This window comes from Typopeltis vanoorti, chromosome 4 (assembly GCF_054136105.1).
Source record: "Typopeltis vanoorti isolate ZY-2024b chromosome 4, IOZ_Tvanoo_1.0, whole genome shotgun sequence".
Classification (NCBI taxonomy): Eukaryota; Metazoa; Arthropoda; class Arachnida; order Uropygi; family Thelyphonidae; genus Typopeltis; species Typopeltis vanoorti.
The window spans coordinates 16,251,545-16,276,794 of record NC_143552.1 but is presented as its reverse complement, the minus strand read 5'-3'; the positions used below and the strand labels follow the sequence as shown (position 1 = coordinate 16,276,794).

Below are 25,250 nucleotides of genomic sequence, written 5' to 3'. Positions count from 1 at the left end.
TAAGACAGGAGAGATTAAAGAAGTGGATATGAATGGGGAAGTGAGTGGTATGAGTATAGAAAATGAGAGAATGGGTGTGCAAGAGGAGCAGGGAAACGGGGAGGCTCAGGGTGGACAGGGGTACACAGCATGAGAAAGGTGGATGCTCCAAGAGGAGGTGAGAGCATGTGTAGGCAGGAAAGAAATGGGATGACCAGGGATCAAGAGGAAACAGATGGAATTGCAAAGGGTTCTAAAATGAAGAAGCAGAAAGGGAAATGGCCCCAGTCCAGCATGGAGAGAGACCACTGATACATCGAGTGAGTGGTATCAGTGGAACTAGCTGTAGATCCAGAAATGAGCTGTTGTGTTTGTATACCAATGCTAGAAGTATAAGAAACAAGGCGGATGAAATGGTTGCACTAATTGTGTCTGTTCACCCAAAGATTGTCGGAATAAGTGAGACATGGTTAGATGAGGATGACATCCTGACAGGAATAGATATGGAAAGGTGTGATGTGTTTCGTGAGGATAGAAGGGGTAAAAAGGGAGGGAGGAGTGCTATTGATGATAGAGAAAGAGTTATGTCCATACAAGGTAGAGATGCAAGAGGGAAATAGGGCCAGTGGTTTTGAGGCAGTATGGTGTGAGATAGAGGTCAATAGAATCAAATACTTGGTGGGATGTTGTTATAGACCTGGTAATGTGTATGGTGGTGATAGTGAAATGTATAGTCAAATAAGCCAAGCAAATAAGAAAAGGGTGATCATTATGGGTGATTTTAATTATGGCAATATAGACTGGAATGACGAGATAGCAACTGGAAGTAAAGAAAATGAGTTTCTTGAGTTTTTGAGGGATAACTACCTCAGCAGTATGTAACAGAGGGCACACGAGGATAAAGGGTCTTGGATTTGGTCATCTCATCAGAGGATGTAATTATAAATGAGGTGTCAAATCATTCACCAATTGGTGAAAGTGACCATGAGGTGATTACCTGGGTGGTTGCCAGCAGTGCAAGGACCCCTGTGAAAAAAAAGTATATGTGGAACTACAAGGAGGGTGATTATGAAGAGCTCAGGAGACAGCTTGCAGGTGTAGCATGGAATGAGAAGTTAGCTGGAAAAGAGATCAATGCAGCTTAGGGGATTTTCAAAAACTATTTAGGTAGATGCAATGTCTAAATGTATTCCACGGGTGAGAAGGTTAAATAAGGTAGATGTGAGATGGATGAATAAAGAGATTAAGCATGCGATACAGAGAAAAAGGGCATTGTGGAGAGCATAAGAGAAGTGGAAGTAACCAATTTCATGAGGTCTACAAAGACCAGGCAAGGAGGGTGACTTGGTTGGTGAGAGTAGCTAAAGAGAGGTATGAACAGCAGTTAGCTAATGAAGCCAAAAAGAATCCTAGGGAGTTCTTTCGATATGTAGCCATCAAAAGAAAGAATGATTATGGAAGGATGACATTGATTGGAGGAAATGGTGTAAAGACAGCTTTGCAGAATGTGTGGTGGAGATACTTAATGAGCAGTTCAGTTCATAAAGATCTTTCACTCTTGTGAATGTGACTTCATGGAGAGATTGAGAGCAGTTGATAATGGGAAGGAGAGACTGACTGTAAGTGAGCAAGAGGTGTTTGGGGAGTTGAGTAAACTAGATATAAATAAGGCTGTGGGACTTGATAATATATCACTGTGTATTCTGAAGGAATGTGCCAGAGAGTTGACACCTGCCTTGACATATTTTTTTAATAAGAGTCTTGCACTTGGTCAAGTTCCTAAAGAGTGGAAGGAGGGCAAGATTGTGCCACTTCATAAAGGAGGTGATTGAACTCAAGCATCAAACTATAGGCCTATCTGTGTGTCAGGTGTTGTGGTTAAGTTGTTGGAGAAGCTTGTGAGAACTAGGATCCAGAGTTGGGTTGACAACAATAGTATCATCATTGATGGACAGCATGGATTTGCTAAAGGGAGGTCGTGTTTTAGTAATCTACTTACTTATTACAATAAAGTGACTGCTTCCTTGGACAGAGGAGAAGGATACACAATGATATACTTGGATTTCACAAAAGCTTTTGATAGAGTACCTCATGATAAGTTGACAGTCAAACTAGAGCAGATGGGGTTGGATATTAGATTAGTGCATTGGATTGGAGACTGGCTATCTGATAGGTATCAACAAGTTGTGTATGGGGGTGCAATATCCAGGAAAAGGAAAGTCACTAGTGGAGTGCATCAGGGTCTGTTTTAGGGCCATTACTATTTAACTTGTATATTAATGATATTGGCGAAGATTTGGATGGAGATATTCAGTTGTTTGCAAATGATGCAAAGTTGGGACGAACCATAAAGAGTAGTGAAGATGTTGTGGCCTTCCAAGAAGACTTGATTGGACAAGCAAATGGGGATGTGAGTTCAATGTTGCAAAATGTAAGGTTTTAAAATTTGGAAAACAAAGATGGGATGCAGAATTTATGCTTGGTGAGAATATATTGTCGGAGGTAGAGGAAATAAGAGATCTGGGGGTGATAGTGGATAAGGATCTAAAATTTAGGGGACACATCGCCAAAATTGTGAAGACAACACAAAGACTTCTGGGAATGATGCGGAGGACACTGACGTGTAGAAGTAGGGAGATTCTTGTTCCACTGTATAAGGCTTTGATTAGGCCACACATGGACTATTGTGCCCAGATTTGGTCACCGGGTTTTCAGAAGGATGAAGAGATGTTGGAAAGGGTCCAAAGGCGACTGACTAAAATAGTTTCTGACCTCTGGAATGTTGAGTATGAGGAAAGATTGAGAAGATGTAATTTGCAGAGTCTGGTGGAGAGAAGGAAGAGGGGAGATATGATAGAGACCTAAAAGTTGGTAAGGGGTTGTTATAAGATCAAGTGGAGAAGTTCAGTCCCTGATCTCCCACTATTCTCTGAATAGTGGGAGATCAGGGGAGAACCAGAGGTCATCCCTGGAAACCGTATAAAGAGGGTGTGAGTTGGGGAGTGAGAGCCAGGTTTTTTTTTCATGCAGAGTTGTGAATGATTGGAATGCCTTGCCTGAGAGTGTGCAAGGAGTTTGAGTGTGTTTAAGACACGGTATGATGAGATGTGCGTGTGATAAAAGGACCTCTCAGATGAGTCTTTGACTCCATGAGGTCTTGTTTAATAATAATAATAATAATAATAATAATATCATTAGTATACAAGTTGAACCACAGTGGCACTAATAGAAATCCCTGCAGCACAATACTTCTGACTTTGCTCTCCTAGGATTCTGCACCTGCTCACACAACTTGTTGATACCTATCTGAGAGCAAGTTACCTATCCAATTCACTAATTTATCATCCAATCCAATATGCTCAGTTTAGTTACTGAAGTGTGTGGCAGCCTATCAAAAGCCTTTGCAAAAGCTAAGTGTACAACTGTATATGCATTTCTTTGTCCATTACATTTGTCCCCTTATAGTACATTGGTGAAACATGACTTCAGTTAATCTTCAGAGAATACTACTGTTATTGATCCATTTATGTATGCTAGTTTGTACTAACCTCTCCAATACCTTAACTACAACTCCAGATGTACAGATTGGTCTATAATTAATAGCCATAGCCTTATCACTACCTTTATGCAGTAGAACAATTTCACCTATTTTTCACTCTTTTGGGGCCTGTGCTGTTGTAAGGATTACTAAACAGGCATGCCAGTTCTACCACCAACTCTCTGGAACATTCCCTTAAGACATGTAGTGATATATCATCAAATCCTATTGCCTTATTGGCATCAAGCTTTTTTATTTACCATAATATACCTCCTGCTCGCTCACGATTAAGCCATTCTCTCTTATTTCCTCTATACAGTCATACCCCGACTTACATGAATCCAGAGTTACGCAGTTTCTTATATGTACGTATTCCCGTCCCGCTTCAACCCTCACCACTAGTTGTATCTTTCAGGTGCCGTCCGCATTCGCCAGTCTCGCACATGCTGTGAACAAGCACTTATGTGTTTCGCGCGGTCTCCATTCATACAAGATTTTTATAGTCTACAAACCTTGCGATTGTTTAATGTTATGTTCTTGATAAAAATTTTATCACATAAAAAATAATAATGTCATCCAAAAGAAGCAAGTCCGATTCTTCTACAGCTAACAAGAAAAGAAAAACATTGACTTTGGAAACAAAACTCAACATTATTAAGGATTTTGAAGGCAGAATGAAAATTTGTGAGCTAGCAAAGAAATTCGATCTACAGGAATCCACAGTAAGGACAATCATAAAAGAAAGGTTTACAGATTTTGGAGGACAAAGATTCTAATGAGGAACGAATTGTAGCCACAAGGCAAGGAATAAAAATATCATTAGCTTGCTATGAAGAAATTTTGCGTGACAAGAAAAAGACATTATGCCGTCAGACGAGTCTATTAGATTTTATGAAACCATCGACATCGAAATAACTTTCTTTTTTTTATGTACGAAAAACTACAATTAGGATTATATTTCTTAAAAAATATAGATGTTTTTGTAAACCTTTGGTCCCAATTGTATGTTTGTATATATAAATTACATGCAAAATTATACCCCGAGTTATGCAAATTTGACTTATGCGCTTTTTGTTGGTCCCACCTACCACGTAACTTCGGGGTTTTTACTGTGCTTGAGTTTCCCATGATTGCACCCTGATGAGGATGGAATCATGGGAAACTCCTATATAAATTGTTTTCTGAATACCTTAACTACATCTTCTACCCTAGTTACTATTTTGTCATTATCAATCATTAACATCATATTACCATAATCATTCTTCCTTCTATTTGCCACATATTTGAAAAACTCTTGTTTTGTTCTTGATCTGATTTGCTAATTTCTGTTCATGCTGTAGTTTTGCTGTTTTTAATAGCTGAGTCACTTTCCTGGCCTTTCCTTTATACTCCTTGGTATCAATCAGTGATATCAGTTGATTGATACCATTGATTGATATTGATTGATTCATCTTGTATTGCCTCCACAGCATTCCCTTCTAAATTTTCTGCTTAATCTCTTCATTCACTCATTTGATACCTACTTTATTCGGTAGATGTATGGAATGTATTTGCACATAGATGTTGTTAAATATCTTTTGGTCAGATCCTATGCAACACATATCTCTCTTCCTTAACACCTCATTCCATGCTATAGCTCCGAGCCATCTCCTAAACTTTTCATAATCACCAGTCTTTTAATTTTACATATATCCTTTCCTCATAGGTCTTCATATGGCTAACCACAACTCAGGTGATCACTTCATGATCACTCTCCCCACCTGGAGGAACGTGCAGAACCCCACTCACAATCACATCGACTGATAAAATAATCAGATTGAAAACTCTCAGTTCTCATGTACCTTCTTTTACATACTGCCTAAGATGGTTGTCACTCAAGAAATTCATTTTCCTTATTTCCAAATGCTGTCTCTTCATTCCAGTCTATACTGCCATAATAATCACCCATCCCTTGTTCACTAACCCAATTTTCTTATACATTTCTTCATCGCTATACTCTACTTTCCCTGCCCTATAGCAACATTCAACTAAATCTCTCATCTTATCAACCTCTACCTCACACCATACTCACTCAGAATCATTGCCTCTGTTTACATCTCGCATCTTCACTTTGTACGGAAATAATTCCCCTGCTATCATGAACAGCATCCCCTCCCTTCTTATCCTTTCTATCCTCACGAAAAATATAATATATTCAGTTTCTATTCCAACCATGTTTCACTTATTCTAACAATTTTTGGGTGAATAAACTCAATTGGCAAAACCATTTTATCTCCCTTATTTCTGATGCTTCTGGCATTAGTAAATAAACACAGCAGTTCACTTTGTTTGTCTGTAACCAGTCCTGCCCATGTCACTTGTTGGTCATGCATTCCCCATTCCTAATGCATTTATCACTACTTACTCTATATTCTCACACTCAGCTACACCCCATATATCCCAGTCCATCCTATTCCCTTCCTGATCATCATCATACACACATTTATTGCATGTAGGAGGATTCCTGCAAGGCATAGGGTAGAAGACCAAAGCTAATTATGAGAGAAATCTATTTGAGGCCAAAATAAACCCTAGAGGTCTTTTTCTATCTGACAAGTAAAAGGACGAATAATTATGGAAGGATGACTTTTAAAAGTGCTGATGGTGAGGAGGTAACAGAAGCAACCCAAATAGTTCAATTACTAAGTAAGCATTTTCAGGGATGTACTATCTTGGCGATGACATTGTAATATCAGATGTAACATTGACTGATGGAAAAATAGAGGTTGAAGAAATTGAGATGCTTAAAATATTGATTTCAATGTGAATGCACCCATGGGATTAGATGGCATGTCAACCTCTGTGTTACAAGGATGTGCATGAGAATTATCAGCTCCTTTCACCAAGCTGTTTTATTTAAAGTGACAGTGGAGTTGGATAAGGGGAAAATGGTTACTCAGTTATACTGCCAAATATTACAAAGCATTTGACAGAATTCTGCATAAAATTCTCTTGCATAAATTGGAGCAAATGGGAATGGATATGAATTTGGCAATTTGGATTAGAGGGTGGCTGATGGACAGATTTCAAAGAGTAGTTTATGGAGGAGTCATGTCCAGGAGAATAATAGTGATTATAATTTGGATTTGGACAGAGGAATGAAAGAGAAGAAAGACTTATTGAATGTGCAGAAGAAAATAACCTCTTTATTATGAACAGCTTTTTCAAGAAGAAAATCAACCGAAAATGGACTTGGAGAAGTCCAAATGGACAAACTTACAATGAAATAGACTTCATCCTCTCCAACAGAAGATATATAATAAATAATACTGAAGTGCTTAATAGATTTAACACAGCAAGTAACCACATACTAGTAAGGGCAAAAGTATGGATCAACAAAAAATGGAACGGAATAAGCTCATAAGAAAAAAGTCCAATTTAGTGAATCTACAAAACCTCTACCACAATAAAAGCTGTTATAGAGAATCACTCAAAAATGAACTGAAAAAGTTAAACACAGCTACTACCATCAATGATGCTAATGAAATATTAACAAAATCTATCTTGAATTGTGCACTAGAAATAGGAGGTGTAAAAAGGCACTAAGGAGAAGAGAAACTAAGACAGGAAACCTTAGATCTGATGAAGAAAAGAAGAGATATGAAAAGAAATTTGAATGACACCAATAAAATAGAATATGCGGAAATTTGTAAAACTATACGTAAAAGGATGAAACATGAACTTAGATTGTATAATACTAGGAAAATTAAAGAAACAATAGTAATATGAAGGTCCTAAGATGTACATCAGTTGGAACAAAGGAAATAGCTGCTGTAAGAGTAAAAAATGGTGAACTTATAAAAAATAGAGATGCAATAATCAAAAGCATTCAGGAATTTTATACTGAACTCTATGAAGACAAAGACTGGGGCATCCAAGAATCATCTATGGATAACTCGAGTGAGGAAGAACATGATGCCCCTGAGATCTTACAAGGTGAAGTGGAAATGGCACTGTGGGAAATGAAGAATAGAAAGGCCCCCCAGGAGAAGATGGAATTATGGTAGACTTCTTAAAACTAGGAGGAAGCCTTGTCATCAAACAGCTGACTAAACTCTTTAATAAATGCCTAAAACAGAGAAAATTTCCGAAAAATTGGAACAATTCACTTCTAATATTAATTTTTAAAAAGGGCAATAAGGAAGAAATTAAAAACTACAGACGTATAAGCCTACTCCCCACCATATATAAAGTTTTCACAAAAATTATAAATAATAGAATAAAATCTAAACTAGAGGGAATGCAATCGTGTGAACAAGCTGGATTTAGAAAGAATTACAATACTTTGGACCATATTCACACATTAAGACAGCTCATTGAAAAATCAATTGAATACAATAAACCCTTATGTCTGGTCTATATAGACTGTGAAAAAAGCATTTGATTCAGTTAAAACATCTGCAACACTAAATGCACTTGAAACCCAGGGAACCGAGAAACCATATATTGAAGCACTAAAACATATTTACAATAATACAACTTCTGTAATTAAATTATGTAAAAACAGTGAAAAGTTCTCAATACAAAAAGGCATCTGGCAAGGCGACACCGTACCTCTCAAATTATTTACAGCTGCACTAGAGGAAGTCTTTAGAAGAAAAAGATTGGGAAACAAAAGGAATAAACATAAATGGAGAAAGGCTGCATCATCTGAAATTTGCAGATGATATTGTTCTGTTAGCATCATCTGAAATTTGCAGATGATATTGTCCTTGATAGCAGATAATCTTGAAGATCTGGAAGAAAGGCTAAATCAGCTAAATGAAGCTTCCAGAGAAATTGGACTAAAAATAAATAGAGAAAAAAACAAAACAAAAATAATGATGGATAAATATATTAACCATAGAACTGTCAAAGTTGAAAACCATGAAATAGAACAGGTTACTTCATATGTATATTTGGGCCAATTGTTATCCTTTGAGGAGTGCCAAAGAAAAGAAATTGAATGAAGAATTCACCTTGAATGGGTGGCTTATGGGAAAATGAGAGACATATTCAGAAGTGACATCCCTATGAGTCTAAAAAGGAAAGCTTTCGACCAGTGCATACTTCCTGTCCTAACATATGGAGGAGAAACATGGACTTTAACAGAAGCCCTAAACAAAAAGCTGAGAACAACACAACATCACATGGAAAGAAGTATGCTAAAAATAACATTAAGAGATAGGAAGACAAATATCTGGATAAGATCTCAAACAGGTGTCATGGATATTGTAAAATACATTAACCAGACTAAGTGGAGATGGGCTGGCCATATTGCCAGATGCAGTGACGTGAGATGGACTAGAAAAACAACAGAGTGGAGACCAATGGATGGAGTAAGACAAAGAGGAAGACCGAGAAGAAGGTGGAGAGATTGCAGGAGTGAGTGGATGGGAGAGGCAGAAAACCGAGTGATCTGGAAAATCATGGGGGAGACCTTCGACCAGTAGTGGACAGAACCAGAAGGTTGAAGAAGAAGAAGATATAAAAAGTGATTTGAAAGGAAATATTCAGTTGTGTGCAGATGATGCAAAACTGGGCAGTTTGATAGTAAATGAAGGCAATGTAGAGATGCTGCAGGATGACTTCAATAGGCTGGCAGTATAGACAAAGGAAAATGGCTGCCAATTTAATGTGACCAAGTGTAAGGTAAGGTGATGCACTTTGGCATTAAGAGATCATAAGATGTGTAATATATTGAAGGATCTGAACCACACTAAGGACTTGGGAGTGATTGTGGATACTGAGTTGAAGTTTAGCAGGCAGGTAGCCAGAACAGCATATCAGATTATATGATTGTTGAAGACACAAGCACAAATAGGGAGTTATTATTCCACTTTATAAGGCTTTAATAAGACCACATCTCAACTACTGTGCTTAGATCTGGCCATCTGGATTCTTTGGGAGATGAAGTGGTGGAGAGGTTCCAGAGGATGATTACAGAATGTTCATTGTGATAATAGATTGAAGGTCTGTGGGCTTCAAAAACTAGCTGATAGGCAAAAAAGAGGAAACATGATAGAAGCATATAAGTTATTGAAGGGGTTTTATGGGATTAACAATGAAGACTTTTTCAGTACATGGAAGGAAGGGAGAGAATGATGGGGGGTCACCTGGAAATTGTCTAGTTAGGAAGGGTGTTAGATGAGAATTTTTTTTGCTTGGAGGGTGGTGAATGGCTTTGGCAGAGGTGGTCATGGGTGCTTCGTCAACGAATGAGTTTAAGGAAGATTATGATAGGTATTGTGTGAATAATGGATCTCCTGCAACAAATTTTCTGACTCCATAGAGATATTTATATAATAATAATAATAATAAAGCTATTATTTTGTTATTAACAAAACCACTGTTGAGTCATGCACTTTGAGAAGTTTCACTCAGCTAACAGTATCCCAGTCATGCTGTAGGTTAAACTCATTTCTCTTACTGCATTTATTAATTCTCTAGATCAGTGGTTCTCAATCTTTTATGCTTCATGTACCTCCTGAAAATGTGTATGTAACTGGCATACTCCTTGTATAGATAGATAAAACTATAGTTATAGTATAACAATGGGAATAAAATAATTTTGTATTCATTATAAAACTTTTATGTACAATTACCCCTGATGTAAGTCTTACAATGCACGAAACTTGTTGGGTTTTTTAATAGTTTATTTTTAATAAACTCTTTATATTATAATGTGGTCTCAGTATCGAAAACCACCTACAGAACTACTTAACCCCAGAAACTTATATCAACATACTGACTAATACTCATCATTCATGTGTTCCTTAATTTATATTATTTTTTTTTGTTTATATTTTTAAAATAATTTATTAACTAAATTATTTATTTTGAATACCTATTAATGCAATGGAGCTATTTTCCTTCAGCTAATAGTGCACATAATATCACAAATATGTGATTTGGCTATGAAACTTAGCCAAACATTTTAGAAATAAAGACATTTAAATTAAATATAAGTGATTCTGGTAATATTTTATGATGAATCCTAAAAATAGTCTCTCAATCCTGCGACTTGTATGTAATACTGTTGTCTTCTTCCATTTAATCCTATGTGAAGGAGTGTCCAGAGCATGGTCTGCCAGTCCAAACCTGCCATACAGATGATCATGGATGTACCTTTTGTTATCTTCAAGTAGAATGTTAACTGAGCTCCCAGATTGTCTTCCCTTTCTAGACACATTAGTAATGCAATGACCTAATGGTTCATTATCCTTTAAATGAAGTGTGAGTGTTTTGAAGATGCCATACTGTTGAGATGGGTGGTTATGTGGAAACCCACACACATGGGAAGGTATTTACATAATCAGTCACACTCCCCCATCCCAAGAGTGCATAAATAGGGTATTCACAGTAGATTAATAGCACAGTAGATTCAAATTTGATCATCTAATTTTTGAATCATTTCAAGCCCTGCACCACTGTCTTAATCTTGATTGTATATAATCAAGATTAAGATTATATAAAATATATAAGTTCCTATCAAATGCTTTATTATAATCTATAAAGCAAAGATAAACATCTGTCTGCATTTCTAAGTTTCTTTTTAGTGTGTTATTCTGATACTGAAGGCTCTCTCTTTTTCCTCTATTTTTCATATCTGCTGTTTTTGATATTATTCTTTCTAATATAATTTGTTTAGTAATTATATCACATGACTCATTAGGCATTTTTTGTGGGGAGGGAGATGCCTATAAAGGTAGAATCCTGAGTTCAGTAGTAACATATCCACTTATGTATATGTGTTAGTTTCCTAGCTCTTCTATTCCACTTTCTTCTAGGGCTTTTAGCATATCTATATGAATGTCATCTTGAAGGAGGACTATCCTTCAATATTGTTGAACTCTGGTATGTCTCTTCTCATCTCTGAAGTTTGAAATGTGTTTGACCCACTTTTTCTTTATTTCTTCAGTTTCAAATAACATATTGCCATCCTCTTGATTGAAATTTCTGTATCCTTAATTTTGAGTTTTATTTCTTGAATTGTATTTTAGTTGTTTTTATTTCTATTTCCTTGCCCGTATTGTTATGCTATATTCCTTTGTCCTTTCTGGATGCTTTCCTTATTTCGTTTAGAGATTTATATTTTGGTTTATAAAGATTTATAATATACCAATTTCTTTGGCTTTCATAGATTATGAAAACGCCTTTGATTCAATAGATTTATGTAAAATGCGAGAAGCTTTAAACTACATAAGAATAGATGATATTTATAAGTCTTATCTTTTCATTAAGGTTTATTACTGTGGTCAGTAATTTTAGATAATATTTATATTAATATATTAACTCAAAGACCCTGGTTTCCATAAATTAAGAATCCAAGAGAAAAATTTTAATAACTGGGGGTAGGGGGAGTCTATCCTAGGGGATAGACTTCCCCCTACTCGTAGCTATCCTGAATCAGCTATAATCTGACCTTGCAGGCTACAGGGACATAAGTATCTGATTCCACTGTGCATAGAAGGCTTCATGAGGGTGGTGGTGGTTGGTATGCTAGGTGACCCATAGTCTCCATGCCCCTATTGCTACACCACAGGAGAGAAGTGGGCCAAACTACACATCAACTAGACCCAAGAACAATTGAGATTGGGATTGTTTACTGATTAGTCCTTGCTCTACAAAGCAATACTAGGCATGCTCTGATCTGGATAGAACCAGGGACACATTATCATCCCTCTAATAGCCATGAAAGGAACACTTATGTTAGAGATAGTGTGATGGTTTGGGGAAATATCATGTTGGGTGGATGCACTGATCTTTGTCTATGTTCCTAGTGGAACCATGAATGCTGAAACTTATGACGGCCTGGACCCCCCCCTATGTTCATTTGTATGTGAGTGTGACAGGGAAGCCATTTTATCCTACAAGATAAGAATACTCATCCTCATTGAATAAAGCTTGTGCACCAATATCTTTAAGAACTGTTGTACATGTGGACTGGCCAGCCAGGTTCTGACCTTAATCCTGTTGAATATATCTGGGATGCTCTAGGTAGATATGTTACTGCTCTCAACCTCCCCCCCCCCTTGCAAAAAACAAACAAAAAAAAAAAACTGGGAGATCTTTGCAGGACAGTGGTTGTTATTACCAATTGAGTGCCTAGATACCATTATAAATAGTATGAAACATCACTATGAGCTCTGTATTGCTGTGAAAGGTGACTGCATTTCTTATTTGAAGCATGTTGGCAATCTCATTTTGACCTTTTGTTTTTGACAATTATCTTCATGTACTCTTCTGGGTATTTCTTTCATATTTCACATCATACTACTTTTCACTGAATTGCATAAAAAATCATCATGCATTTTTTTTTGAGTTATCATGATTTTTCTCTTTGTTCTTTAATTTATGGAAATCAGTGTATAATAGAGAGTTTCAGCATAATAAATTTGAATGGAAAGAAAGAGAAAGAAGAATCTGTCTGGAGACTATCTCACTGAATTTATTCTCTACATGCCTGGAATGTGCTTTGAGAACTAAATTGGAGGAAAATAGGATTAAATATTGATGGAGAATACTTAAGTGATCTATGAATTGCTCATTCATAATAATAGCAACAGCCCCAAAAAAATTGCCAGCAATCAAGAACATATGACTTTGAATTGCTGGCCTGGTTGGCCAAGTGGTGAGCATATCCACTCTCCAGCCAAAAGGCTGTGGGTTTGAATCCTGCCCTGGACATGGATGTTTGTGATTGTCTGTGAAAATACTACTAATGATGGTGGACATTGGATGGCATTGGTATAGATGCTGGTAAAGGTTGCAGTTCATTGGTTGGTGGATTGTGAGTGGTGGAGACAGAGAGTTGTAGAGTGGGTGCCCTCACTCAATGAGTCTTTGGACTCCCTTGAGGTGTCATGTAATAATAATAATTAAATGAAGTAAGTTTGAACATAGACCTGAATATAAATATGGACAAATCAAAAATAATGTATAGTGAGAATACTCCAAAATGAAAACATCAGAATAAATCAAAGACAGATTGAAATAGTTCAGTTAAACTGTACTAGGACTAGTACAGTTTAACTGAACTGAATAACTGCAGCAACAAACTTGTCATGCAAGCCAGCAATAAAAAGGTGACCTGTGAAAACTTGCAGGATGTGGAAATGTCAACTGCATTCTCAGTATCAGAACTATATAATCATGACCAAGGCTGTCATCATGGCCACATACCAAGCTATCATTCTATGGTATTTTCCTCCCTTTCTCTGCAATTGCCGGCTTTGTCTCTTGTCATTTGCTGCAGGTTATGGTAGATGGTTTCCTTTCAACAGATTTCTCAATTTTCCTGGTGTGCCCCAGGGCTCAGTATGGTCACCTATGGTGTTCCTCCTATACATTAATGATCTTCTTTCCCTGACGTCCAGTCCTATTCATAGCTCTGCCGATGACAGTACTCTCCACTCCTCTTTTTCATTTTCAAAGCATTGTAGTTCTCAGGAAACTCATGTTTCAAGATTTTCTTTAACCAATCTCCTAAACACTGATTTCTTTTTCATTCTCAAGTGGGGTGAGGAAAACCTAATGAATTTTAATTCCACTAAAACATTGCTCTGTCTCATTTCTAGAAAGAAAGACTATTCTGCTTTCTTCCTCACTTTTGACAATATTTCTCTCTGCAACGAGGACCAGTTTCATCTCCTTTGGTTAACTTTTGCATTTAATCTATCCTGACATGAACACATCAGAGTCCTTAGCTTCTTAGGCCTCCAAAAAACTTATTTTTTTCTGTTCCAAAATGTACTTGTTTCCTGCTTAACTCTGACACTAGCTCATATGTACCCAACCTTGGAATACTGTTCTTACATTTGGGATGGTGCTTCCAAAACTTTTCTCAGAATGCTTGATTTTATACAGGAGTGAGCAGTTTGCTTAATTGATGAATCCTCCTTCACCACCTCCCTCCAGTCACTTTTTTATAGACATTCTGTTCTGCATTATGTCTCTTCTACTGATATTTTCATTGGCTTTGCTCATCTGAACTGGATACTACAATCTCTACACTTTACTGTACTCATATATGAACACAAGCAGTTGCCAGTCAATACCCATTTACAGTTCAACTCCAAACTCATCAAACCAACTCTTTCTGCCTTCATTTCCTATGCCTTTGCTCTTTGGAACAGTCTTCCCCACATTGTCTTTTCCAGTATCTACAACCTTCAGGTTTTGAAAAAAACACTTGAAACACATTTCTCTCTTTCATCTCTCACACTCGTCATGCCATAGGTCTTGGAACCTCTTGTGCTTGGTGGGGGGGATATAAAATATATATAATATATAACAGATAAAATATTTCAGCTATTTAGGTCTAGTTTTTAGTGAAGATTGCAAACTAATAATGGAAATAGACAGCTGGTATGATGGGGCAGCAGTGGAATAAATTTGTGTGGAAAAAGAGAGCATTTAGCCAAAAAAAAACTAAACAAGAAATAAAACATTGGATCAAAGATCAGACCACAGATAGTTCTGAGAAAATTAGGGGCATCATTGTGAACAATGTCAAGTTTCTTTGTAATATATTAGGAAGGAACATGCCATTATTAGCATTTAGGAATGTATGAGCAAAGCTAATCTGAGATTAGCTTCACTCATACACGATTCATAATCAGGGAGAGAGAGAGAGAGAGAGAAGAGTTTAGCAAAAGAAATGTTTGATGACAGGATGGTAGGAAAAAAGACCCAGAGGAAGACCATGATTTTTGTGAGTTGGTGAAATTAGAAGTGTCCCAGAAGACCAAACATAAGATTTGATAATATTGGAGTCCTGACAAAGAATAGACTAATTTGGAAGAAAATTGTCATCACAGTATTAGTGATAGTATAAATTTATGATTACCATCATAATATCTTATGCACTCCCAGATGCATATCAAGAATTTAAAGATTATGATTAAATTTTCTTTTCAGGCAATATAGACTACTTTGGTTGGCTAAAGGCTATTGCCAACATGTCAGTCCAACTTGTTCAGTAATTATTTGCTTTCCTACTGATACAGGTGTGCTGCAAAGTGAAAGTCAACAATCTGTTTAAAATTTTATATAACATGAACTTAGCAAGATTAAATTTTGTTTGCAATAATGGTTGCTAATTTTTATTTATTTTTTTAAATTTGAATTTACTTTATGAAGTATTTTGTAATTTTGTTTTGGATAGCAGTTTTTGCTAATCTGAGAGCTGGCTGTTATTTGATAGGATTAATAATCTTTTTAATGATTTTAGGAAAAAAGCAGAAAGACACTGATGGGGCTCCTTGATATATATGGATTTGAAATATTTGAAAGAAATAGGTAAGTGAGAATTTTTTTCACGTAGGTATCTTTTTGCAATTTTTAAGCGTAAATTTGCAAGTAGTTCTTTGTTTTGTAATTTATTCAGAATTGTGTTTGGATCATAAGTGATAGGACAAGATGCCTCGATACTGGAGTAGTTCTTTATCTGCATCCATGTCTTTATTTATGTCATTTCTTCATTATATTCATTCATTTCATATGATGATTCAACGGCCGTGAGCTCCTTTTACGTGGAGGTACAGCACCACCTCAATCCTCCCTATTTTTATCCTGGCTTGGGACCGGCATAGCTGACAATTCAGACCTATGGCTGGAGGGATTGTCTTAAGTATTCCTGACTGTATCCGTGTGTGTTCATGGGACCAGTTTGCCTGCTTGCAGAATGAAAAACCCCAGATAAACTGGAGGGGACCCTGCTGTCCATGCCCAAGACCAGCTAACTTGGCTATGGCTGAGGAAGATTCTTAAGCTCCTCACGTTGTCGACAGGAATCGAACCTAGGACTCTCCTTCCCCAGGCATATGGTTGCAAAGCAAACAGGCACTACGCTAACCGCACAGACTTCATTATATTAATGTCTAGATGTAATTCTTTGGGATTTTGTTGTGTACTATACAACTTGAAGAATGCAGTGGGTTAGGTAAAAGAAGCACAAAAATCACATCCATGTGTTTGCAAATCTTGGTATTGAGAGGAGTCTCTTGATGTAAATGTTTTGAATGAATATAAGGTATGCTAAAGAAGTGGGCATGTAGCTTGGTATAAATGGTAGTTAGGATGACAAGTGGGTTTGGGAAGAAGTGGCTTGATGACAGAAAATTTGTATTTTTAGGAGAGAAGAGTATACTGGAGAGATAGAGGAGGTAAGAAAGCAGAGCAGCTGAAGTATGGAGTGATTGCAGAAGAGAAGGATGGATTACAGAACTATAAGAAGAACAAAATAAGTGTGTGAGTAGTAGGCAGGTAAATACATTGAATGAAGAATAAGCATCAGGTGGGGCATTCTCCAATGTTTCCACATCATGATAAAAAAAAAAAAAAATTGATGTCCAAAGTAGTAGTCCATGTGTGTTTTGATCAATGATTGATACATTTGCACAACCAGCTTATTCCTATTTTTCAATACACTCCTTATCATAGGAACAGTGTGAGGTGTAGTCTTTGTAACACTGCAGTGTGTCCTTGAAACTTCAGTCCACTGTCAGCTATCACCTTCAGATCTTGAATCTCATCTGCATCCTCAAGTGCAGTTCATCAACAAGTCTTAATAAGTGGAGTGCAGAGATGTAAGCATTGTGTACTACTGCATCCTGAAGCACAGTTAAACCAATTCAGTATGCAGTTCTTACAATTCTGCACTCTAAAGTGAAACACCTTGGACTTATTAAAACCAGAGTTTGATATCATCATTGAATACTGCTTTCCTTCATAAAATGATCCATGTAGTTTATGAATAACACTGGAGATATCTTACACCTGATTTTACTTCTACTTCTTGTGCTTCTTTTAATTTTAATGGCAGCCTTGCAACTTAATAAAAATTATAGTAACTAAATTGTAATAATTAAAATAAAAAATATCTATATTGTACCATTATTTGGGACTGGATGGTATTTCACCACGAGTTTTGAGAGAATGTGCTAGGGAACTGACAGTGCCTTTAACCTGGCTTTTCAGTGAAAGTCTGGCTGCGGGAAAGGTGCCCAGGGAATGGAAGGAAGGTAAGATAGTGCCATTGCATAAGGGTGGTAACAGACTGGAAGTGTCTAATTATAGGCCAGTTTGTGTATCATCAGTAGTTGTTAAGATCTTGGAGAAAGTAGTGAGGACCATATACAGCATTGGGCAGATGAGGGTAATGTTATCTGTGAGAGTCAACATGAATCTGTGAAGGGGCGCTCTTTTTTTAGCAATATGCTAGCCTTTTATAATAAAGTTACAAGAACATTAGATGAGGGAAAGGCATATACTGCAATTTTCTTAGACTTAGTGAAGGCATTTGCAGGGTGGCACATGATAAGCTGATATTTAAGTTGAAGCACATGGGTCTGGATGTCAGATTGGTCAACTGGATTCAGGATTGGCTGTCTGATAGGTATCAGAGAGTTGTGTATGGTGGAGCAGTTTCACGGAGGCAGAGGGTTACAAGTGGGGTCCCACAGAGCTCAGTACTAGGACCTATATTGTTTAACCTTTATATCAATGACATTGCCAGTGGATTGCAAGGGGATATTCAGTTGTTTGCAGATGATGCAAAGCTGGGAAGGATTATTAGTAATAGTGGAGATGTTAGCCCTGCAAGAGGATTTGAATAAGCTAGATAGATTGGCAAATGAATGGGGGGTGTCAGTTTAATGCAGCAAAATGTAAGGGCTTGAGGTTTGGGAAACATCGATGGGATGCTGCATACTCTATGGGAGGAGTTATACTGGAGGAAGTAGGGGAGACAAGAAATCTGGGGTTGATGATTGATAGAAACCTGAAATTTAGGGGACATATTGCAAAGGTGGTGAAGGTAACACAGAGGATTGCTGCTATTATGAGAAGGACACTGACCTGCAGAGATAAGAGGGTTATCATTCCGTTGTATAAATCTCTGATCAGACCACACTTCGACTATTGTTCTCAGATTTGGTCCCCAGGATTTGAAGGGGATAAATTAACTGTGGGAAGGGTACAAAGACGGATGACAAAGATGGTTTCAGGACTGTACAATTTTGGTTATGAGGATTGGCTGAGGGACTGTGGACTGCAGAGTTTGGTGGATAGAAGAAGGAGAGGTGATATGATTGAGACTTTTAAACTGTTGAGAGGTGGTTACAGGGTTTACACTGGGGAGTTCTTTCGCTTGGTTGAACAGCAGGAAGCAGTGATGACAAGAGGCTATCCCTGGAAGTTACGAAAGGAAACTGTGAGCAACATTGTGAGGAGTGGTTTCTTTGCATGGAGGGTGGTTGAACCATGGAAAGCATTGCCTGATGGAGTGGTGAGAGCGAGAACGGTCAATGAGTTTAAGCAGTGGTATGATAGACTTTGTGTTTCTTAGGGGGGGGACCTCCCCTCAATGAGTCTTGACAGACTTTATGTTCTTAGGAAGGACCTCCCACGATGAGTCTTTTGACTCCATGGAGGCCTGAATAATAATAATAATTATTATTATTATTATTATATTGTTACATTGACATCATATAATTCTATGTTTTGAAGAGCATTGTTCTTGGTTCCTTATTTTTCATGCTTTCCAAATGTAGCACTCTTTGGTCTCATTAGCAGAAGAATTTCCTCCTCCTGTTACTAATGATTACTCTTTATGCTGATGATTTTCTCTCATTCCTGTAGCATTAAGATTAATAAAATGCAGCTGCATCTAGTGTTTGATTCTGTCCTTTCATTTACATTGAATAATGGTTTGAAGTTTCCAGTAGAAAAAATTATATATTCAATTTTACAGAAAATGAATTAGTTACCTTCAACCACAGTTAAGATTGGGGCAAACTCAGCATTATCCCTACAATGCTGGAAACCAAGTTTGTAAATCATTTTTGACACATGGAAAAAAAAAAAAAAACTTCCATTTTGCACACATTCATTAGCTAAGAAAAAAGCATAAGAGAGTACTGAATATCCTTCATATTCATAGTGGTGGACGGTAGGTGGCGTTGGTGTAGTTGTTCATTGTAGTTGGTGGATTGTGGGTTTGGGAGATAGAGTTGTAGAGTAGATGCCCTCACTCAATGAGTCTTTGGACTCCCTGGAGGTGTCAAGTAATAATAATAATAATATTCTATTCTTTGCAGAAATTCAGTGCAGATCATTGTTACCTACTTCATATACACTACATTCATTTGCTTAATGCTTAATTATGCATTTACAAGTTAATGATTGGATCCTATCCACCATCAGAGAATTCAGATAACTACTGGTACAGTTTGTTTATTGCCCATTCTATATGTTGTATTGAAACAACAGAAGCTTCCCTTACTTTACCAGAAGAGCAGTTGTATGCCTAACCATTGCATTGAAGAGAAGTTAAATACAAAGCACATCAGCCTCTTTTGCATGTGCTTGCACACATACTGTATGTATGTTAAAGAGATTATACAAGTGCTATGCAATAATGTACACACTACACACCTACACCGAACATGCTAATCTTTCCCAACAGAAAGATGAAAAGACTTTCATAAGTGGGGTGATTAGGATGTCTGAATTATGAAATGTGGTCAGCATAAATCTGTTATTCTTTTATATTCAAATGCATTTTTCATATTCTTCAAAAATTGCTAGGCTGTGACAAGTGAGAATTTTTAGCTGACAAGTAAAAAAAAAAATCAGAAGTGAGTTCTAAGTTTAATTGTTAGCTTTATTTAAGTAATTTCAATACTGTGGCATAATTTTATGTTGTAAATATTATTAACCACCTTACCAGCCATTATGGATCAAATACGCATCCTCATATGCTTCGTATCCATCATATATTTCAATGTAATATCAATGGTATTACAATTTTAATATGCACTTTGCATCCATGATAATCTTGACGTCTATAGATGTCTTGGCCGGTAGCGTGGTTAATGCCAGACTTCCATGGAGTCGTAACTCCATGGAAATCTTATATGTAGGAGGTACTCACTGTCAGACACATCAAATTGTGCTTGCACACACTGCTCATATAATACATCTGCATTCACCACACTCTCAGGCAATTTTTTCATCTTACTAACCATTCTCCAAGACCCTCTCATTTTTTAACAATGTGTCCCCAAGATAGTCATAGGGGTTTCAAGTGATTAGTAATGTGCTGCATCTGTATTATCTTTTAAAAAAAATTGTTTAGAGAGTTATTCTTTTATTAAATAAATAGATATCCTATTTTGTCCAATCTGATGCTACTTGCTAGGTGGCAACATCTGTTCCCCAGGTAAGTGGATAAGTATATTTATTGGGTCCAGTCCTGCTCATCACCATGAAAACCATCTGACATTTGAGGCCTGAACAAGGCCTAATACGATGGAAACATAACCCCTTTATTTCTCAATGTAAAGGTCCTCAAAATCATTGCTATAATCCAATGTGATAATTTCACAACTTCTGCAGCGTGAACAATCCCTGTCCACTACCACTCCCAGATCTATCATCTCCTCTACCTCCTTCAGAATTTCCCCACTAAGAGTATACTTTGCATCCCATCATTGCTTACCAAATTTCAGCACCTTATACTTTGCAGCATTGAACTGATAGTTCCAATCATCTGCAAACATTTGAATATCTCCAGTTAAATCTATCCCAATATAATTATTAAAAGAGTTGAACCATAATGCACCCAAAACAGACCCCTGTAGTGCATCACTAGTGACTTTCCTCTTTTGGGGTCCTGCACTCCTATATGTAACTTGCTGATACCTATCTGACAGCAACTCACCTAACCAACTTACCAGTCTGTTATCCAATCCCTTCCATTTCAGTTTAGTTACCACTTGTATAGAAATCCATTAAAAGTCTTTGCAAAATCTATGTATACCACTGTATATGTATCTCCCTTGTCGAATACATTTGTCACCTTGTTATAGTAAATAAGTAAGTTTATCTCCATATAACAAACTGCTGACAATCACAGAGAATACTGCTGTCCATCAATTTCTGCATACTAGTTCTCACTGATCTCTTCGATATCTTAATCAGATTGGCCTTTAATTTGCAGCCACAGCCACCACTTTTGTGAAGTGGAACAATTTTACCTTTCTTTCTTCTTCTTTGAGACCTGTGCTGTTGCAAGACTTATTAAATATGCTAAGGCTACCAGCAACTCCCAGGAACACTCCCTTAAGATGTGTAATGATGTATCAAGTCCTGTTGCCTTACTGGCATCAAGCTTACTTAATTCCTCATATAACTTCTGCTTGCTCACAAGTAAGTCATTCATCCTTTCTCATTTTCTCTATACTTAAATTTCTCATGATATTGTAGTGACAAGGATGAAACACCTTGATGAATTGCTCTCTGAATGCTTCAACTGTGTTAGCTGCAGCAGTTACTAATCTACTATCTTTATCCATTAACATCATCTTACCATAATCATTCTTCCTTCTATGTGCAACATGTCTGCAAAACTCTCAAATTTTTATTAGCTTGATTTGCCAATTTCTGCTCATTTTACTGCCCTTAACAATTTTTTTTTTTTTTAACCTCACTTTTAATTCTTGTTGGCATGCTGGTCATTCCAAACCATTTTGTTGATTTTAACTGATTTTGTTATAATTGAATATTTCATCAAATATTTATATTTAAATAGTGCATAGGCATTATGCAGAATAACAAAGTAATCGGTAAGGTAACATCTTTTATTTTATTTTACTTTTTTTTTTTCATTTTATTTAATTTTTTATGCAGTATTGTAAAATACTAATTGCGGGAGAAAAAGTGTGGGAGAAACCTAAGAACAAGGAATAACAGGTCGTTTTGGTTTAGGTATTCATAACACTGCAGGGAAGAGACTAGTCGAGTTTTGCGCAGAGAATTCTTTGGTTGTATCTAGCACTTGCTTTAAACAGCACAAACAGAGATTGCACACATGGATATCACCTGATGGACAGAAATCAGAAATCAAATTGATATATAAAGAAGATGGAGAAGTGCAATTCAGTCTTTCAAGACTTTTTCCAGTTACAGACTGTGGAACAGACCATTAATTATTAGTGGCTACGATACATGTGAAATTACGGAAACTGAAAGCAACACAAATGTCATATAATAAATTTAGTTTAATTCTTTATCCAAGTGTAAGCAAACGAAGTTTGCTCCTGAAAATATCTTCATGACTGAGGTAAGGTGGTGCAACAAACGGCAACTCCGAGCAAAGGTGGACCAAGCTCTCATCACTCCTTGTCTCAGTATCCCCCATAATGCAAATCACATCTCCTTGCGGACACATATACTGCTATGCATTAAGGGAAGGGCCACTACCCAGACCAGTTTCGACCTTTATTGAGGTCTCGTCAGTGGGAGGCAGAAGCAATAGGAGAGGTCATATTTACCTATACAAGTTGCCAACAGGTGTACCACCTTATTATTGAATTAGTCTGGATTTAGAGAAAGATATTGGAAGTTTATTTTGCACTTGGTTAGACTATAATAAATTTAGTTTAATCCTTTATCCAAGTGTAAGCAAACAAAGTTTGTATCTGAAAATATCTTCAGGACTGAGGTAAGGTGGTGCACCTTTCCTCAGAGTTGCCTGGTGTTGCAAGTTCTCATGATGCAAGTCTCCAAAATTTGGGACAGTCTCGTGCACCCAAATTTGTTGAGGTTTGGAACGTTTTTTAGAGCTGCTGATGATTCCATGAATGATTTTTCGTACTTGAACTTGCTACAGTGTATTATTTTAGTTTTTTTCCAATGAATTCTATGGCAGGTATCTATGGCATGGTCTGCAAGCCCAGAGTGGCTGTACTGGTGAAACCAGATGTAGTGTTTGTGTTCTGAAATCCTGATATTCGCTGTCCTGCCTGTTTGGCCAAAGTAGGACAATTTACAGCAGCAAGGGACCTGGTATATGCCAAGTAGGTCTAGCGGAAGTGGTTGGTCTTTAATAAAGCAGATAAGGGATGCCAACTTTTTATATGGTCTATTAACAAGAGGTTAGGTCATATTTTTTGAGGATATTGATTATTTTTTCAGAGGTTCCCGGATGTAAGGGATAGTGATAGATTTAGTGTAATCTTTATTGTGAAGGCGGGGAGGGGGGGGGTTGTGGTTTACTGGTTTTAGTATTTTTTGGATTTTTTTGGGGTTGTGGCCATTGGCTAAGAAAGTGTTGAGGATGTGGTTTAGTTCAGTGGTTAGGGCATCGTCATTTGAGCAGATTAATTTTGCCCTGTTATATAGTGCTTTTATAACCCCATATTGTTTTGAGGGGGTGGTTGTGAATTGTTAGTGAATGTATCTGCCTGTGTGGGTGGGTTTTCTATAAACAGAGAAAACCAAAGATCCACGAGGTTGGCGAGTGATTAGAGTGGAAGGGGAGGGGAGGGTGTTGTTTTCTTCTTTTTCCAAGGTGAACTGGACCCTGGGGGTGTTGGTTTTTTAAGTGTGTTAAGAAGGAGTGGAGTGTATCTGAACCATGTGGCCAAATAGCAAACACATGATCCATGTACCGAAGCCAAATAGTGGGTTTTTGTAGGGCAGAGTTTAAGACTTTCTCTTCAAAGGTCTCCATAAAGAAGTTGGCCAAGGGTGAGGAAATGGTGAACCCATGGATGTTCCCTCTATCTGTTTGTAGAATTTTCCTTGCCAAACGAAATAGCCTGAGTTCATTGTGAACTGAAATAGGGCTGAGATATCGGGTGGAAATTTGGCTTGGATGAGCTCTAGAGTTTCCTTGAGTGGGACATTTGTGAATAGGGAGGAGATGTCACAACTAATCATTATGACAGTGTGTCTGTGCGGTTAGCCTAGTGGCTTTGTGCTTTGCAACCATATGCCTGGGGAAGGATTGTCCTAGGTTCGATTCCTGTCAACGATGTGAGGAGCTCAAGGATCTTCCTCAGCCATAGCCAAGTTAGCTGGTCTTGGGCGTGGACAGCAGGGTTCTTTCCGCCAATTTATCTGGTGTTTTTCATCCTGCAAGCAGGCAAACCGGTCCGAGGACACACATAGATTACAGTCAGGAATACTGACCCAGCCGTAGGTCTGATTCTTCAGCTTATGCCAGTTCCATAGCCCGGATAAAATTTGGGGGAACTAGATGGTATCGTGAACTCCCATAAAAAGGGGGAACGCTGTATCATCACACGGAATTTATTTATTTATATCAGTGTGTTGGAGTGAGAGGTTTTCTATACTGGCTTTGAAGTAGGCTGAGTTTTTTAGATGTAGGAGATTTGCCAATCCCCTACATCTGGGGCACCTCTGAGAAAATAACTAATACCTCAAAAAATATGACCTAACTTCTTGTTATAGACTAAATAAAAAGTTGGCATCCCTTATCCGCTCTATCAAAGACCAACTACTTCCCCTAGACCTACCTGGTGTATACCAGGTCCCTTGCAGCTGTAAATTGTCCTACTTTGGCCAAACAGGCAGGACAGCGAATATCAGGATTTCAGAACACAAACACTACATCCAGTTTCACCAGTACAGCCACTCTGGGCTTGCAGACCATGCCATAGATACCCGCCATAGAATTCATTGGAAGAAAACTAAAATAATACACTGTAGCAAGTTCAAATATGAAAGATTATTCATGGAATCATCAGCAGCTCTAAAAAACATTCCAAACCTCACCAAATTTGGGTGCATGAGACTGCCCCAAATTTGGGAGACCTGCATCATGAGAACTTCAGCCCAACGGCCAAGACAACCCAATTAGCCTGCTATGGGGCACTATTAGGACTTTAGGAACAATATTAGT

At 37.4% G+C, this 25,250-nt stretch overlaps 1 protein-coding gene across 5 annotated transcripts in view; it reads left to right on the top strand.

Moving 5' to 3' along the window:
- Positions 1-25,250, top strand: part of Myo61F (unconventional myosin 61F) — a 744,085-nt gene that overhangs the window by 277,471 nt on the left and 441,364 nt on the right. For all 5 annotated transcript variants that reach the window (XM_090391651.1, XM_090391648.1, XM_090391650.1 and 2 more), the window contains exon 11: positions 15,771-15,838. In XM_090391651.1, the coding sequence (XP_090247777.1) occupies positions 15,771-15,838 (68 nt within the window). The remainder of the gene's footprint in view (positions 1-15,770; positions 15,839-25,250) is intronic.